Consider the following 19,820-nt stretch of genomic DNA (forward strand, 5'->3'; position numbering starts at 1 on the left):
GCATTATATGGGGGGGTGACATGCTGCATGGGGCATTATATGGGGGGGTGACATGCTGCATGGGGCATTATAGAGACAGGGGAGTGATATCCTGCATGGGGCATTATATGGAGGGTGACATCCTGCATGGTGCATTATATGGGGGGAAAGGGACATCCTGCATGGGGCATAATATGGGGGGGGTGACATGCTGCATGGGGCATAATATGGGGGGGGTGACATGCTGCATGGGGCATAATATGGGGGGGTGACATACTGCATGGGGCATAATATGGGGGGGTGACATGCTGCATGGGGCATTATATGGGGGGGTGGCATCCAGCATGGGGCATTATAAGGGGGGAACAGCCTGCTTGGGGCATTATAAGGGGGGAACAGCCTGCTTGGGGCATTATAAGGGGGAATCAGCCTGCATATGGCATTATAAGGGGGAAACAGCCTGCCTATTGGGAACATTTACCTGCCTATTGGGGACATTTACCTGCCTATTGGGGACCTATGCTGCCTATTGGGGATATTTACTTGCCTATTGGGGACATTTGCCTGCCTATTGAGGACCTATGCCGCCTATTGGGGACATTTACCTGCCTATCGAGGACCTATGCTACCTATTGAAATACCGGTTGATTTAACTTTACTTGTTCTTCATTTTAAATATTGTATTTGTTCCTGTATTGTTTTTTTTACTACAAAATAAGATATGTGCAGTGTGCATAGGAATTTGTTCATAGTTTTTTTAAAAAACTATATTCCGGACCTCCAATGGTCTGAGGGACCGTGAACTGGCCCCCTGTTTAAAAAGTTTGAGGACCCCTGGTATAAATAGTTACCCCTGGGGTATGTTATTATTGTAAAATTGTTGTGCATTTAATTATTGATGTGTTTTTGCCTTGCAAATGGACAATTTAAGTATATGGACACTTAACCTTATCTCTAGTTACCCGTAAGGATATATACATAAAGAACTCTGAGGCTGAAGACTGTGAGCAGCCCAAAAACTGTTCCATGTACATAATTGCACTCCCTGGAGTGCCTTGTCATTGACCACTGAACAAAAACCCGTTTGGCGTGGCAGAAGACGTGGTCCATTACCTGGATCACTTATGCCCTGCAGCCACGTCCAGGGCCTACGTGGAGGATTTGCGGACGGGTCCCTCAAGCTACCATGTACTCTTGGTGAAAAGGACACCATTTACTTGAAAAACTCTAACCATTGTACATATATTTATTGTTATTATTGTTGTCTTATGTAACATTCAAGCAAGTGCCTCCCGTAAAGGGAAGAGTTATTATTGTTAACCTGTTTTTGCAAAAAGATGCTTCAGTCCGGGAGTACTGTGTTTTACTAGGGGGGGAATGTGGCGCCCTGCTGCGCTTGGTGCCACAGAACCCAGAAGGGTGCATAGCTGGATTTCTCCACAAGAGGCCCTCACTACATGCAAACACCTTCCACCTCATACCAGCAGAGGGAGCCTTGATAGGGATATATAAAGGGAAGGTGGAGCTAGGCATTTTCGTTGTGAGAAAGTTAGAGAATAGTTCAGCAGCATACAGGCTGCTGGGAGAGGCAAGCTAGGCCTCCAGCAGCTCTGAAGCCAGACAGAGAGCGTGCCGACGCTCAGAGAGCGGTGAAGATGCAGTACGCCAGCTGCCTTATAGTGAAGACCCCGAGCATGGCCGACGGCGAGTAGAGAAGGAGTGATAAAGGGGGCAGAGGAGCATACCAGGCTCACCCCAGTATATTTACCGGACACCGGGTCCAAACCTACAGGGACCCTTCACACCCAGTAGGGTTAACTGGACTCCCAGGAGACCTACAAGTCCCTGGCAGACCTGAAGCTAGACTCTCAGGACCAGGTACCACGAAGGCTCCGACGTCCAGGGAAAGTGGTTACCAACCGGAGGTCCTACTTCAGAGCAACAGGTAGCGTAAAAAGCAAGACACAATAGCTAGGCACAGTTGCAGGCTGGCCAGGAGCTTACACAGAGACAGACACGGAACAGGAGGCCTTATACCCGCTCACTGGGGAGAAGTCCAAAAGTGCGCCCTTCACCTAGAGTACCCTGGACCATATCTACCAGCTGTACCAGTAAAGGTAACGAAGCAAAACCCCCTGCCTCTGTCCATTACTCTGGCCGTGCCATCGTTCCCTACCTGCACCACAGCGCCCAGCGCACCCACCTCCATTCATTCTACACTGCCCTGAGGCCTGCTCCACCTGTGGGGAGCCGTCCCATCAAAGCTGTCCCTAACATCTGCCTCAGTGGACTGTCATAGCGCTGGTAACCTCTTACCAGAATCCACAGGTGGCGTCACGAACTTTTATTTTCATTTTATTAAACCCCCTTTTTTGGCGCACTGTCCGCCCTGGGCCAGCCACGGTGATATACATATATACTGCCCCAGACAGTAAGGCCCCACCGGGGGCGAGACACATATCTCTCTGATTTAAGGGCATAAAAATTAAAATTTTGAAAATTGCTAAATTTTCGCCAAATTTCCATTTTTTTCATAAATAAACGCAAGTGATATCGAAGAAATTTTACCACTATCATGAAGTACAATATGTCACGAAAAAACAGTCTCAGAATCAGGGGAATCCGTTGAAGCGTTCCAGAGTAATTAACTCATAAAATGACAGTGGTCAGAATTGTAAAAATTGGCCTGGTCTTTAATGTGCAAACCACCTTGGGTTGTAAAGGGGTTAAGTGATTTCTTGATTGAGAACAGGTGTAGCAGTAATCAGCCCTATGTGTGGCTTGGTGAAATTGAACTTCGCTTCCCCAAAATATGATTAACCACAGTTAATTTAGGGTTTTTTTTAATTTGTTTTGTGATCTGAAACTTTTAAGTGTGACAATCATGCAAAATAATACAAAATCAGGAAGGGGGCAAACACTTTTTCACACCACTGTATAGTACAAATCCAGCAATAACTAATTCTTTTCTCTTGATCGGGCCCTTTCAATTCCTGAATTACAGTGACTCTGTACTGGCAAGCAAGACTTTTCTTGGCCGCTAGTTGACATGTGGAATGCGACATGCCTGTCTCTTGGGAAAGCCTGTGCAATGATTTATGTGGAGATGCCAGAAGTCACTGTTTCACATCTTTAATTATTTCATCAGACATTTTCAGATGTCCTCCATCATGTCTATCCAGTGATGCTAGTGCTCCAGGTTATTCACCAATGACGAAATACACAATTTGGACAGCGGATTTCGACATCTAGGCTTCTTTTAGAAACTCACTTTGGCACCTCTTTAAGGACTTAGTTTTCCAATAAGTTTTCTCAATGAAAACACTCTCCTCCACACTGTATCTGTACATTATTAACAAATGAAAGAATTCGGTGGGAGTGAAATGCAAGTACCACACATAAACTACCGACGTGCAGAAAGGTGTACAGCAAGTCTATCTCGTAGTGGATATGATCGGTGGGGCAATGTAACGGGTCTGGGAGGCGGAACCTCTGAGCTACTATACAAGGGGGCGGTCCTTGTAAGGGAGCGGGTGGCGACCAGGGAAGACGGGCTGGAAGTCTCAGCAGGTGAACGGGACAGTCTCTGAGTGAACGGGACGGTCTCTGAGTGAACGGGCTGGAGGTCACGGCAAGTGACCGGGGCAGTCTCTAGGTATAGGGTTGGTACGACCTGTGGCGGCTGAAGATAGACGTGAGCTCCCAGGTGAGCAGGCGAGAGTCTCTGGATGAACGGGTGGTCACAGCATGTGACGGCGGAGCCTCCAGGAAGACCAGCGGACAGGCGACAGATGAGCGCTCCCAGGTGAGCGGGCAGAAGTCTCTGGACAGGCGGGTGGTCACAGCACGTGACGGCAGAGCCTCCGGGTAGGCAAGCAGGCAGGTAGCAGATGTGCGCTCCCAGGTGAGCGGGCAAGCTGGTCCATAGACAGACTGACAGGAGTTGGAAGGCAGACCGTCGGACCACAGGCAAGCAGGCAGGTAGCTGATGTGCGCTCCCAGGTGAGCGGGCAGGCTGGTCCTTAGACAGACTGACAGGATTAGTAAGGCAGACCGTCGGACCTCAGACTAGCAGGCAGGTAGCAAGTAATCAGGCAGGAATCTGGCAGGTAACTGGCAACGGGACCTGAGGGCTGAAGCACAGGTGAGACACAGGTGCAAACAACATTGCTCGGGCACCTCCATTTTGGAGGAGGTGCCTTATATATGGTAAAGTCCTCCGGCCATTGGCCGGGGACTCCTTAGGACGGCGCGCGCGGCCCCTTTAAGAGGGAGGGAGGGCGCGCGCGCGCGCCCTAAGCACAGTGGCCGGGAAGGAGCGCGCGCTGCCAGCAGAGCGGGAGAGGGACGCCGGGCACGGAACAGAGCGGTGAGGGGAACAGCGTCCCTGCCTAGCAGAGGGCAGGGACGCCGGCACTACAGGCAACAAGTTGGTGAGACTATTCGGCACACGGATGTTTCTTGTTGCTGTCACTGAGGTTCATTACACTCTTACTTCTCATGAACCAAAGTATGTAGAGTCCAAATTTCAATACAATCGACCATCTCTTAGGAATTACAGCAATTTTTCCGGATAAAGTAGCTAGCTGTACTTGTATAAAATACAGCTGTAATACAAGTTCTGAAATGTTGATGTAAAAATAAGGTTATCAGAGTAGTTCCATATACAACTAATATAGACTCCAAAAAATGGTTTTGTGTAAATAAGAAAATGAAATTTTAGGATACATATACAGTACAGACCAAAAGTTTGGACACACCTTCTCATTTAAAGATTTTTCTGTATTTTCATGACTTTGAAAATTGTACATTCTCACTGAAGGCATCAAAACTATGAATTAACAGATGTGGCATTATATACTTAACAAAAAAAGTGTGAAACAACTGAAAATATCTCTTATATTCTAGGTTCTTCAAAGTAGCCACCTTTTGCTTTGATGACTGCTTTGCACACTCCTGGCATTCTCTTGATGAGCTTCAAGAGGTAGTCACCGGAAATGGTTTTCACTTCACAGGTGTGCCCTGTCAGGTTTAATAACTGGGATTTCTTGCCTTATAAATGGGGTTGGGACCATCAGTTGTGTTGTGCAGAAGTCTGGTGGATACACAGCTGATAGTCCTAGTGAATACACTGTTAGCTGCTTTTTTCTTGCCATAATACAAATTCTAAGTAAAGAAAAACAAGTGGCCATCATGACTTTAAGAAATGAAGGTCAGTCAGTGCGAAAAATTGGGCAAACTTTGAAAGCGTCCCCAAGTGCAGTTGCAAAAACCGTCAAGCGCTACAAAGAAACTGGCTCACATGAGGACCGCCCCAGGAAAGGAAGACCAAGAGTCACCTCTGCTTCTGAGGATAAGTTTATCCGAGTCACCAGCCTCAGAAATTGCAGGTTAACAGCAGCTCAGATTAGAGACCAGGTCAATGCCACACAGAGTTCTAGCAGCAGACACATCTCTACAATAACTGTTAGGAGGAGAATTTGTGCAGCAGGCCTTCATGGTAAAATAGCTGCTAGGAAACCACTTCTAAGGACAGGCAACAAGCAGAAGAGACTTGTTTGGGCTAAAGAACACAAGGAATGGACATTAGACCAGTGGAAATCTGTGCTTTGGTCTGATGAGTCCAAATTTGAGATCTTTGGTTCCAACCACCGTGTCTTTGTGCGACGCAGAAAAGGTGAACGGATGGACTCTACATGCCTGGTTCCCACCGTGAAGCATGGAGGAGGAGGTGTGATGGTGTGGGGGTGCTTTGCTGGTGACATTTTTGGGGATTTATTCAAAATTGAAGGCATACTGAACCAGCATGGCTACCACAGCATCTTGCAGCGGCATGCTATTCCATCCGGTTTGTGTTTAGTTGGACCATCATTTATTTTTCAACAGGACAATGACCCCAAACACACCCTCCAGGCGGCTGTGTAAGCGCTATTTGACCAAGAAAGAGAGTGATGGGGTGCTACACCAGATGACCTGGCCTCCACAGTTACCAGACCTGAACAGAATCGAGATGGTTTGGGGTGAGCTGGACCGCAGAGTGAAGGCAAAAGGGCCAACAAGTGCTAAGCATCTCTGGGAACTCCTTCAAGATTGTTGGAACACCATTTCCGGTGACTACCTCTTGAAGCTCATCAAGAGAATGTCAAGAGTGTGCAAAGCAGTTATCAAAACAAAAGGTGACTACTTTGAAGAACCTAGAATATAAGACATATTTTCAGTTGTTTCACACTTTTTTGTTAAGTATATAATTCCACATGTGTTAATTCATAGTTTTGATGCCTTCAGTGTGAATGTACAATTTTCATAGTCATGAAAATACAGAAAAATCTTTAAATGAGAAAGTGCTGCGGCATCCCTATGCAATACAGCCGATCAGAATGCAAAAAGTAAAAGTCCCATAGTGGGTCAAAGTATAAAATTTCAAAAAGTGTCAAAGTGAAAACAGAAAAAAAAAATGTTAAAAATATTTAAAAAAAAATTCCCAAAAAATAAAAATATTGTTCCCATAAATAAATATTATTATGAAAAAAACAATAAAAGTACACATGTGGTATTGCCGCGTCCGGAACAACCTGACCTATAAAACTGTCCTGCTAGTTAACCCCTACAGTGAACACTGTAAAAAAACAAGAAAAAGCGATGCTTTAGCATACCGGCAAACAAAAAATGGAATAAAACGCGATCAAAAAGACGAATGTGAATAAAAATGGTACCGCTGAAAACGTCATCTTGTCCCGCAAAAAAAACAAGCCGCCATATAGCTCCAACGGCTGAAAAATAAAAAAGTTATAGCTCTCAGAATAAAGCGATGCAAAAACAATTATTTTTTCTATAAAATAGTTTTTATTGTGTAAAAGCTTCAAAGCATAAAAAAATATAAATGTGGTACCCCTGTAAACGTACTGACCCGAAGAATAACGCTACCTTATCAATTTTACCATATGCAGAATGGCATAAAAAAAAACACAAAAAAAAATCCTGAATTGTTGGTTTTTGTTTATTTTGTCTCCCAAAAATCGGAATAGAAAGCGATCAAAAAATGTCACGTGCCCAAAAATGGTACCAATAAAAACATCAACCTGTCCCTCAAAAAAGCAAGTCGTCACATGACTCTGTCGGACGAAATATGGAAAAATAATAGCTCTCAAAATATAGCGATGCAAAAACTAGTCTTTGCAAAAAAAAATTTTTAAGCGTGTGACAGCTGTCAATCATATAAACCCGATATCAATCTGGTATCACTGTAATCACACCAACCCGAAGAATAAAGTAGTCTAATCACTTATACCGCATGGTGAACAGCGTAAAAAATAAAAGCTTGCTAGGGCTGGGGTTGTGCTAGGGCTGGGGTTGGGGTTGTGCTAGGGCTGGGGTTGGGGTTGTGCTAGGGCTGGGGCTGAGGTTGGGGTTGTGCTAGGGTTGGGGTTGTGCTGGGGTTGGGGTTGTGCTAGGGTTGGGGTTGTGCTGGGGTTGGGGTTGTGCTAGGGCTGGGGTTGGGATTTTTTCAAAAGTAAAGAAAAAAAATGATGATATGGCGACTAGTGTTGAGCGCAAGTGCTCGCTACTTGAGTTTGCATCGGGTGCTCGGGTGTGCACAGAGTATCGCGGGTGCTCAAGTGACATATTTGAGTCTTTGCCCCATGTGTTTTGCAGCTCTAATACAGCCCAAAAAACCTTGCTGGGATTGCCTGCCATGCGCGAGCAATCCCCACATGTTTTTTTTTTGCGTGTCTAACAACCGTGAAACATGCGGGTGGGGACTTGTGCATGTCACTTGAGCACCCGAAATACTTGGTGCATACCCGAGTACCCGATGTAAATTCAAGTATTGTGTTGGACACAATAGTGTTAAGAGTGACTGATTCAGGAATACCAAATGGGTATTAAGTGGAAACCCTTGGATGTAAGGATACTGCCTGTATGGGAAGGGGGCACATGGTCTGTTTGCTTGCTGTGGGGAAGCTTTGACTATCATAACAATGGTCATGGTGAGTGTCATTACTCTGGGGGGGGGGGTAGAGAGAGGAGGGCACTGGATGTGGCTAGAGACTATGTCTGAATTGAATGTGGCTCTCAAGGTAAAAAGGTTGGGGATCATTTGGTTTAGTAGATTGAGTGTGATACAGGAGGACGGGAACACATTGGACCTGATCTTCTCCCGGCTTTGCTCAGTACATGACTTTACTAACTCTCCCCTTCCACTCTCTGACCATAATCTTCTTTCATTCTCTGTCAAGAACTGTGACTCTACTCAAGACACTCCCACCGTCCACACTTATAGAAATTTACGCGCCATTAACACCCAGAAATTTATAAAAAGGTTGCAATCATCATTGGCCCCAATCTCCTCCCTCTCATGTCCCGAATCTGCATTGAAGCATTATAACAAAATAATGCTATGCGCCCTGGATGAAGCCGCACCTCCTACACAAAGAACAATTCGGCATAGACGGCGACAACCCTGGCACACGCCTCAAACACGTCTTCTCCAGAGGTACTCCAGGTGCGCTGAACGGCTGTGGAGAAAATCAAATCTGCCCGAAGATTTCCTCCACTATAAATTTATGCTGAAAACATATAACTCTGCCCTTCACCTCTCCAAACAAACCTACTTTAACAACCTCATCATCTCACTTTCCAATAATCCTAAACGACTCTTTGACACGTTTCATTCTCTCCTCAATCAAACAGCACAGGCCCCGACCACCGACCTCAGCGCTGACGATCTGGCTAACTATTTCAAAGAAAAAATTGACCATATCCGACAGGAAATTTTCTCCCAATCCCCAAATGTTATGCATGCTCCCCCCCGCCACATTGTATCTTGCTCATTTTCTGACTTCGAACCAGTCACGGAAGATGAAGTGATCAGGCTCCTTGCATCTTCTCGCCCTACCACCTGCACCAGCGACCCTATTCCCTCACATCTCCTTCAGTCCCTTGCTCCAGCTGTCACCTCTCACCTAACTAAAATTTTCAACCTTTCCCTCTCATCTGGTATCTTTCCCTCTTCTTTTAAACACGCCAGCATACAACCATTACTTAAAAAACCATCCCTCGACCAGAACTGCACGGCCAACTACAGACCTGTTTCCAATCTTCCCTTTATCTCTAAACTCCTGGAACGCCTGGTCCACTCCCGTCTAATCCGCTATCTCTCAGACAACTCTCTTCTTGACCCTTTACAATCTGGTTTCCGCTCTTTACATTCTACTGAAACTGCCCTCACTAAAGTCTCTAATGATCTACTAACAGCTAAATCTAATGGTCACTACTCCCTGCTGATTCTCCTGGATCTCTCTGCAGCATTTGACACTGTGGATCACCAGCTCCTCCTCACTATGCTCCGCACTATTGGCCTCAAGGACACGGTTCTCTCCTGGTTCTCCTCTTATCTCTCTGACCGCTCCTTCTCTGTGTCTTTTGCCGGCTCCTCCTCCTCTCTCCTTCCTCTTACTGTCGGGGTTCCTCAAGGATCAGTCCTAGGCCCCCTTCTTTTCTCCTTATACACCGCTCCTATTGGACAAACAATCAGTAGATTCGGTTTTCAGTACCATCTCTATGCTGATGACACCCAATTATACACCTCTGCTCCAGACATCACCCCAGCATTACTACAAAAGACCAGTGATTGTCTTTCTGCTGTGTCTAACATTATGTCCTCCCTCTACCTAAAACTGAATCTGTCAAAAACTGAACTCCTCGTCTTTCCTCCCTCCATTAATCTACCTGTGCCCGATATTGCCATCTCCGTTTGTGGCTCAACCATTACTCCCCAGCTACAAGCCCGCTGTCTTGGGGTCATTTTTGATTCAGATCTTTCTTTCACTCCTCACATCAAATCACTCGCTCGTTCATGTCATCTACACCTCAAAAACATCTCAAGAATCAGGACTTTTCTCACCTTTGACTCGGCAAAAACTCTTACTGTCGCTCTTATTCATTCTCGTCTTGACTATTGCAACGCTCTACTAATCGGTCTCCCTCTTACTAAACTCTCCCCTCTCCAATCCGTCCTGAACGCAGCAGCCAGGATCATATTCCTCGCCAACCGCTACTCAGATGCCTCTTCCCTGTGCCAGTCATTGCATTGGTTGCCCATCCAATATAGAGTTCGTTTTAAACTTATCACGCTTACCCACAAAGCGCTCCATGCTTCAGTACCCCCCTACATCTCCTCCCTTGTCTCAGTCTACCACCCTACACGTGCCCTCCGTTCTGCAAATGACTTGAAACTAAAATCCTCCATAATCCGAACTTCCCACTCCCGTCTCCAAGATTTCTCGCGTGCTGCGCCAATTCTCTGGAATGCACTACCCAGGACAGTTCGATTAATTCCCAATACCCACAGTTTCAAGCGAACCCTAAAAACACATTTCTTTAGACTGGCGTATCACCTAAACACACTCTGTCCATCCCAGCTTTCCCCCATATTAAAATCTTCTTCAACTTCGGGTTCAAACCAACCATGCACATAAAAGCCTCTGTCAGGACTGCACACATACTGGCTGGCGACCAGTCCATGTATTATTATTTATCCTATTCAGTATATCAAGGCTGCATTATACAATATATGTACTTTTTACCTTTTGTGTCTCCCCCACTTCCTCATAGACTGTAAGCTCGCGAGCAGGGCCCTCACTCCGTTCGATATGAGATATGCTTATTCTGTATTGTCTGTATAAGTCCCCCCTAAAATTTGTAAAGTGCTGCGGAATATGTTGGCGCTATAAAAATAAACTATTATTATTATTATTATTATTATTTATTACATCGTGCTGGGCTGACTGATCAAAAGAAGAGCCAGGGATGCCTGCAAGCAGAAGGAGCTTCACAAGGCTGTGCTCTGGCAGCCATGGACCACCAACATGGACATTGGACCAGGGTGTTGCAAGTATTTTTGCTCAACTTGAGATATTCCTTTCAACTTCAGAACATGTCTGGAGCCATTATATTTTTTAAGTAGCCAAGTAATGAAAATTACCAAATAAAAGTATTTGGCAACAGAAAAACCTTTCAAGATGACATTTGTACACTCAGCATGTCCCATATCAGAGTCTACAATCGTCTTCTAAAGTCTTCTCTGTGTCACTGCAAGTGATGAGTTTTATGATAGTACACTGTTCCCTAGAGGTTAATGCATCCATTCATACATCTCTTGCTTCTTTTTGTTAAATGCATTAGTGTGTACGTTGTATTAAACTCAGTGCATGTCCATTTTGCATCCAATTTTGTGTCGATCTATTTAGCCATAATAGAATAGTAACACAAGGAATCGTTTAATTCTGTTTAGTTTTTTTAATCTGTTTAAACAACTCGTTTTTTTTGTGTTAAATTTCACAGGTATTGCTGATGGCATAACTATAATACCTGATAAACTGTATGAGGATCTTCAAGCAGAGTACCCTGGTTTAGAAGACCTGCTGAATACTGTGCTTCCAAATTCCAGTGCAGTACTCATTGTATCCAGGAGCTGGGCTGCGGATTTAGAGCAGAAGATAAATCCAAAAGTTGTGTGCGACATTTTGCTTTTGTCACCTAACAAGCATCCAACACTCTACTCCGTTTTCAGTGCTGAGGTGTCAGAAGAGGAGTTTCAATATTCACTAGGAACAGCATTTGCCTTGAAGAAAAAATTAATTAATGTTGGAAGCTACACTGGAAAGTTCTGTGTAATTCCTAAATTTTTGTGTCTGGATGCTGAGCATGGGAGATCCAGCCCATCCTGGCCTGAGATCAAGTACCCAGAGACATATAAATTAGATGATTTGGACACTCTGGAAGAATTATTCGATTCACTCACTATAGTGATTCTTAGTTTTAGGGGCGTGCTAAGTGACAAGCTTGGGATTGAGTACTTCAGCCTTCTTACCATAGAACAGTACAAGATTTTGTCAGGGAATTTATTTAATAAGACTTCCTTTGTGCATGGACCACCAGGAACCGGGAAGACTGTGATTGCTCTGGAGATAATCAAGAAAATAAAAAACTTGTATAACTGTCCACCTGATGACATTCTCTACATTTGTGAGAATATACCATTAGCGGAGTTTGTGAGGTAAATATAGTAATTGGACTTTTTATTGATTTTTAGTTTCATGTTCTGTATATGTAACTTCACTGTATCTGCCTTACTGCAGCAATTCCTAAAGAAGCTTACTACGCAATATACTTGTTCAGAGTTACCATAACTGGAAATTGTTTTAGGCAGTATTCACACTGCGTTTTGGGCCCCGTACATAATGTATCCGGAGCTTCTGTTTGAATATTGTAGAATACTGTGACAATAAAAAGACATCCGGCTAAAATAGGAGTCCAAACTTACATATTTTGGACTTCCTTTTATCTCATTGCTCTCAATTGCGTTAACGGGCATGTCTGAATCCACATTTTCAGGATTTTGATGAAAGTCCCCAACAGTCATGAATATTGAAGAGAATTCTGTCTAAATAATCTTTTAGCCATACAGTTGAAACCAGATGTTTACATACTCTATATAAAAATACACATATGCAGGTTTTTCTCAATATCTGACATGAAATCAGAATTAACCTTTTCCTTTTTAGATCAATTAGGATTACCATAATTTTTAATATTTGCCAAATTCCAGAATAATGAGAGAGAATGTTTTAAGGCATTTTTATTACTTACTGCAAAGTCAAAAGTTTACACACATTTCATTAGTATTTGGTACCATTGCCCTTAAACTGAATGACTTGGGTCAAACATTTGAGATATCCTTCCACAAGCTTCTCACAATAGTTGGTCGGAATTTGGGTCCGTTCCTCCTGACAAAACTGATGTAACTGATCCAGGTTTGTAGGTCGCCTTGCTCGCACCTGCCTTTTCAGCTTTGCCCATACATTTTCAATAGGATTGAGATCAGGACTTTGTGATGGCCACTCCAAAGCATTGACTTTGTTATCCGTAAGCTACTTTGTTACCATTTTGGCAGTATGCTTCGGGTCATTGTCCATTTAGAAACCCATGTCCCCTCAAGCTTTAACTTCCTAGCTGATGTCTTGAGATGTTGCTTCAGTATTGCCACATAATCTTCTTTTCTCATGATGCCTTCTATTTTGTGAAGTGCACCTGTCCATCCTGCAGTAAAACAACCCCACAGCATGATGCTGCCACCCCCGTGTTTCACAGTTGGGATGGTGTTCTTAGGCTTCCAAGCTTCTCCCTTTTTCCTCCAAATGTAACAATGGTCATTATGCCCAAATTGTTAAACTTTTGTTTCATCAGACCACAGGACTAGTCTCCAAAAATTAAGGTCTTTGTTCCTGTGTGCATTTGCAAATATTAATCTGGCTTTTTTATGTTTCTTTTGGAGTGATGGCTTCTTCCTGGCAGAGTGGCCTTTCAGTCCATGTTGATACAGTACTCGTTTCACTGTGGTTATTGACACCATCTTACCAGCTTCCGCCATCATCTTCACAAGGTCTTTTGCTTTTGTCCTTGAGTTGGTATGCACATGTCGAACCAAAGCACGTTCACCTCTGGGACACCAGAACTCGTCTCCTTCCTGAGCGGTATGATGTTGATCTTGTTTGTACTTGCGTATGATTGTACAGATGTACGAGGCATCTTCCGGTATCTTGAAATTGTACCCAAGGATGAGCCAGACTTCTGCAAGTCCACAATTCTCTTCCTGATATTTTGGCTAATTTTTTTAGAATTTCCCATGATGCTACACAAAGAAGCAGTGTTTTTCAGGTGTGCATTAAAATACATCCACATGTGTGTCTCTAATGAACTCATATGTTGCCAAAAAATCTGTCAGAAGCTTCCAAACACATGACATCCTCATATGGGCATATCTTAGTATATGTAAACTTTTGACTTTGCAGTAAGCAATAAAAATGTCTTAAAAATTCTCTCTCATTATTCTTGTATTTGGCAAATCTTAAAAATTATGGTAATCCTAATTGACCTAAAACGTGAAAGGATTATTCTTTTTACATGCCAGATATTGAGAAAGAAATGCATATGTGTATTTTTATGTAGTGTATGTAAACTTCTGGTTTCAATTGTATATGCACTGATCTTCCCCAAATGGTAACTGTTAGCAAATTTAAGTGCGTACCTAAGCATAACTTTTTTTTTTTTTTTTTTTTATTGCTACAATTCATTCAAATTAATAATGAAGCAACTCTGCAAATAATTTGGATTTGAAATCTACCGTTTTTTTTCTACAGCTCTTATGCAGACTAATTTGTATTTCTTGCTAACCTACAGACAGTAGAAGTGGGGATGGTGTGGAATAACAAGACTGCAGGATCAGATTACTACTGCTGTCTGTTTGACAACTTTAATTCATGTGAGGAATGTGTAAGAATTAAACATTCCTCACATGTATTAAAGCTGTCAAACAGTTGCAAATCATGCACACGGGAGTGATTCAAACATATCACCGAGCAGCTGTAACTTCTCGGTGCTTGCCCGAGCATACTCGCCGAAAGGGTTAACAAAACATACTCGCTCATCACTATTCGGGACCTATTTGTGTTTCTTTTCTTTCTTTTCATTTCACAATTTTACCTGCCTTATCTTTAGATTTTTTTTTTGTGTATTAAAACACATAGATACAAAACCACAAAGGTACTTTAGCTTATATTTATCAAGTTCAGGCACTCCTGATGATTAAATTATTTTTTACTATATGGTGAATGTATTATTTTGATCATATCGTTTTGCATTTTCAGGAGTCAAGGCATCTGTCAGACCAGGACTCGTATGTGGTTTGTAACTAAAGACATGGTTAATGTCCAGCACATTGTGGTTGATGAGGCTCAAAATTTTCATATCAATGAAGGTGATTGGTTTAAAAAGGCAGAAGATATTGTTAAGAACTCTGGTGGTGTATTTTGGGTTTTTTTGGACAATTTCCAGTCATGCCACGAAAAATCTACTGGACTGCCAGAATGCAGATCTCAGAATAAGTACATGTTAACTAAGGTGGTTCGGAGTCCCTATTTAATCTACGAGAAAATTCTTCCCAAAATGAACAAATTTGCTTGCAGAGCTAAGGACCCTTTCTTAAACGATCTGATAAAGAAGAGTGACTGTTGCCATGCGATAGGGGGATTCTGTGAAATTTGGACGCTAGTGAAGGCAGATATTGTGAAGTATGTCTCTGAAAACTGTCACGAATATCTTTCCAATGGATACTCACAAAGCGATATCGCTATTTTGTGCAGCACAGATTCTACAGCTACGGAATATAAAGAACTGCTGTACAAAGAGATAAACAGTTGTGCAAGGAAGGGAAGAGTACTAGTCACACCATTCAGAAGAGCAGAAGATCGGACACAAGATGCAATCATTGTAGACAGTGTCCGACGCTTTTCAGGATTGGAGTGTCTCATTGTGTTTGCAATTAACCCTGTTTCTAAAAACTACCGAGTTAACAACAACCTTTTTGTCTGTGCTGCCTCAAGAGCTACTGGGAATCTCCATATGCTGTATGTAAATAGAAAAAGATTCTGAGTGTATTTTTCTTTTTATAATTTGGTGCATTTTGAGGTTTTATGAGCAACATTTATAATAGGGGTTTTTAACCCTGTGATGAACCCACACTTTGCCACCCCACCTGACGTTACTACGTCGGAGGGATAAAGCGGTACGGTCTCCTCATTTGCACCAGCGTGACATTCCGCACCCCTTAGCAACACGTAAGGTCAGTTTGACACAGACATCCCCTGTCGCACGGGGAGTGAGAGGATGTGGCCCACACAGTTGCTGACGTGGCACCACACTCGCTCACAACCCTGAGAGACCCCTTTCGTTAGCACCTGTGAAAGAGCGCCTAATCAGCCTGGTAGGACTGCCCCTAGTTCCTTGTTAAATATAAGCCCGGTCCGTCAATGGAAATATATCGGGCCAGAAACCAGCCCCGATGGCATGGAAAGTTAAAACCGAGAACACGGACGTCTAGATTCGTGGATCGAGATAAAAGCGCAACCCAAGGGTAAATTGTATATTTAATTGCCTTAAGGGCATACTAGACAAAACACTATATACACAATGGTTATACATATACAATGGTCAGATATGCAAATATTGGTGAATTACAAAAGATTAAGCAGATGAACATGTCAGTTACCGGTTTGATGTGCCAACAAGTGTGCTGGGCCGCATGGGGCTGCCAGCTGGTTCCAGTTCCTTCCAGCACGTTATTTGACGTGGCCATTCCTTTAGAAGTTAACAGCAAGCATGACAAAAAGAGAGGAGCACATGACTTTACACAAGACTTTTAACCCCTTGGTCGGTCACACCCCTTTTCCACCCCCAGGATGGTCCTTATTCTCCTCCCCCTGGGTGTTTGTAGCTAAAACGCCCAAAAACCCTTGAAGGATCATATCTTCCTAACGGAAGGTCATAGGGCGGTGGTTCTGGTGCCATTGGATCCGACCGTGTCCTGTTATGCCTGGAGACCAAACCGTGTCGGTACCCGGCTTCCAAGATCTCCCCACCCTGGGGTGCTAGAACGGATCAAGAGCCTGGAAGGCATTCGACCCGTTCCAGAAATCTCAAAAATGTAACCAGTATGTGGCTAGGATGTATGTTAACTCCATATTCTCCTTAACTGTCCTTACAAAATCATATCTGACCTGACAAACCAGTTACATGGCGTGGGCTCCATAGGAGGTCATCCTGTATGAGCTTAGATACTAGCTGGTGTGGCTGGACTACCTGCTGAGCCAAGTGTCCTGCTACAGCTACACATGCTGAAGGAGGATTGTAAGCTGCCATTAAATCCCCCCCCCCCCCCATATTCTTCACAAATCCCTTCCTGCCAAAACCTGTTTTCACCTTCCTGACCAGGCCAAATTTTTCAATTCTGACCAGTGTCACTTTATGTGGTAAGCACTATTTTACAGGTTTTACTAAAACTGACTGCGGACGCCATTTCATATTTGAATAGCCGATGAGGTGCCAAAACAGAAACCCCCCACAAGTGACCCAATTTTGGAAACTACACCCCTCAAGAAATTTATCTAGTGGTGTGTTAAGCATCTTGAACCCACTTTTTTTTCACAAAAATGTTGCTTTAGCCCAAAAATTTTTCATTTTCACAAAAGTAACAGGAGAAAATGGACCATACAATTTGTTGTGCAAGTTCTCCTGAATACACCATGCAACATTATCAGTGGAAAAACTACTGGTTGGGCACACGGGAGGGCTCAGAAGGGAAGAAGCGCTATTTGACTTTTCGAATGCAGACTGCATAGGCGTGGTGTCACTTGACGGCTGGGCCTACTAGATGGGTTTTGCCCAGGAGTATGCATATCGCATACTTGACAGCCGTTCCAAGGCAGACAAACCCTTGCAGCACACAGTGCGTGCTCTGGTAGGATTCACAAGTCTGCCGTCAGAGTGACTGCAGGCTTTTCATTTTAGACTGAACAACCCGTTTAAAACTCTGTTATATAGTTAATACAGAAAGCATTTGTGACACATATATATGAATTAAATGCACAGCTTATTGTAGGAGAGTGTTGAAATTATAATCCATGGATAGGTTGGAAGGTGTTGCATTAATTTGATTGGTTATATTAGAGCTTGAACCGGTTGATAATTGTTTTAAAAAACTTTATATATTTTTGAAAACGCTCTGTAATGGAACAGACATAACAATGTTATTCAAATAGTGATTAAATCTTTTATTATAATGTAGCAATGATTGCACCATTTAAGTACATTGTAACAAACTGTCAATATCGGGCTGCTGTGACTTCAGCCGTGTTCAGTCTCCTCTGCCACCTAAGAAGCCTCAGCGCTAACTCACTAGTGCTGAGGTATGGTATAAGTCAGAGAGAGGCGTTCCATGTGATTGCAGTAACAATAAATAACCAACAAAAAGAAATAAACAAGCATATTTGGTATTGCCAGAACCGTAAAATTCCAATCTATCAAAATATAAAATTAACCAACCTGATCAGTGAGCTCCAGTACGAGAGAAAAAAAATAGAAACTCCTAAATTGTGTTGTTTTTTTGTTGCTGCAACTCTGCAAAAAAATGCAATATTAAGTAATCAAAACTTTATACCTATCCCAAAATGGTATCCATAAAATATAAGCTTAAAAGGCAAAAAACAAGACTAAAAAATGCAATGTTACAGGTCTCTGAAAATAGTGACACAATTACAAAAAAAAGTAAGTATTTGAATTTTTTTCCACTGCTTAAACTAAAAAAAACCCCTATGTTTTGGTACAGCTGTCTTTGTATCGAACTGGAGAACCATGTTGACAAGTCATTTTGACCATACAATGAATGCTGTTAAAACAAAACCCCTAAAATTTGTAGTATTGCGTTTGTTTGTTTTTCCTGCACCTTCACCACACATTGAATATTTTTTCTGTTTTCCAGTACATTGAATGGTAAAATGAATGATGCCATTCAAAACTATAACTCGCCCTGCAAAAAAACATATGATTATATCGACAAAAAATAAAATAGTTATAGCTCTTTTGAGAAGGGAAGGGAAAAAACGCATAAATGTAAAATCGCCATGATAGCAAGAGGATAAAGGAGCTGTGTCCATAAGGCAAGAATATTCTTAAACAATCTTGAGGTTAATAGGGAAATCAAGGCCAAATACTCCTCAAAGCCACAGCTTACCATACTACATTGTGATAATCAGAAAATCCCATTCATTAAAGTATAACATCTGGCTAGCTCACCTCCTAAAAACTCACATAAGTAAATGGTTTTCAGCAATTGCAGTTCTGGATTCAGGAAACTTTGGGGAGATGTACTCGTGCTGTCTAACACTTTTGTCTTGAATAGGTTTATGAAGTCAATGAGATGATGCAACAAATCAATGACAGATTGATAATAAATGTACCAGACATCATTTGAGGCAAAAGTGTGAGAATTACATAGTAGGGTGTTAATGATATGGTTAAAGTAATGATGAAGTAATGATAAAGTAAAGATATGGTTAAAGTATGCCAGATTTGTGGCATAACCTTTAACCAGTGGAGATCCAACCTCTAAGATCCTCACTGTCAGATGTTTTTCAAGTAGAGTTTCTAAACATGCGACTTTGCCTGGCATTGCAGCTCTGCTCCCTTGCAGTCTTTTCAATGCTCATTTGGTGTAGGGTTTCCCAAACTCATGGCCCCCAACAGATCATGTTTTCAGGATTTCCTTAGTATTGCACATGTGATGGAATTATTATTAAGGCATCAGAAATTGCCACTGGTTCTCTCACCTGTTCAACACTATGGAAATCCTGAAAACATAATGTGTTGGGAGTCGTGAGGACTGGAGTTTGGGAAATACTGATTTAGTGCATGACTACTTGATAATGGAGCTTAGGGCCATTCACTTCATCACTGAGAATTGATTTTAACGCATCACACATTGCATTATTATTATTGTTATGCTTTGCATCATATTCTGCAGTGCTTTACAGACATTATCACCACTGTTCCCATTGGGGCTCACAATCTAAATTCACTATCAGTATGTCTTTGGAGTGTGGGAGGAAACCCATGCAAACACGGGGAGAAATATACCAACTCCTTGCAGATGTCCTTGATGGCATGTGAACTCAGGACCCCAGCGTGCTAACCATTGAGCCACCATGCTGCCCACATGTCACACATATATTAAATGTTAACATTTTTATGTACTATAATGGCTTAAATTCAAAACAAATAGAAAATATTGCTTTTCACCATGTCAAATTATGTTATCTTTAATCAGATTATTTTTGTGCAATAAAATACTTTTAAAGTAGCAATAAGTGTGATTTGTTTTGTTTTTACCTCTTTCCACTTTGCACCTTTTATAAGCTGGAGTTACATAACGACACTTCGCATTACAA

General features: G+C 42.6%; 1 protein-coding gene across 1 annotated transcript in view; it reads left to right on the forward strand.

Moving 5' to 3' along the window:
* The window catches only part of LOC141246137 (schlafen family member 9-like), a 74,748-nt gene extending 59,277 nt beyond the window's left edge, over window positions 1-15,471 (forward strand). The window contains exons 7-8 of the mRNA XM_073669115.1: window positions 11,323-12,037; window positions 14,688-15,471. Coding sequence (XP_073525216.1) covers window positions 11,323-12,037; window positions 14,688-15,471 — 1,499 coding nt within the window. The remainder of the gene's footprint in view (window positions 1-11,322; window positions 12,038-14,687) is intronic.
* Window positions 15,472-19,820: the final 4,349 nt, after the last annotated feature.

This window comes from Phyllobates terribilis, unplaced genomic scaffold (genome assembly GCF_046119375.1).
Source record: "Phyllobates terribilis strain yellow unplaced genomic scaffold, ASM4611937v1 Scaffold_2__4_contigs__length_985480577, whole genome shotgun sequence".
NCBI lineage: Eukaryota > Metazoa > Chordata > Amphibia > Anura > Dendrobatidae > Phyllobates > Phyllobates terribilis.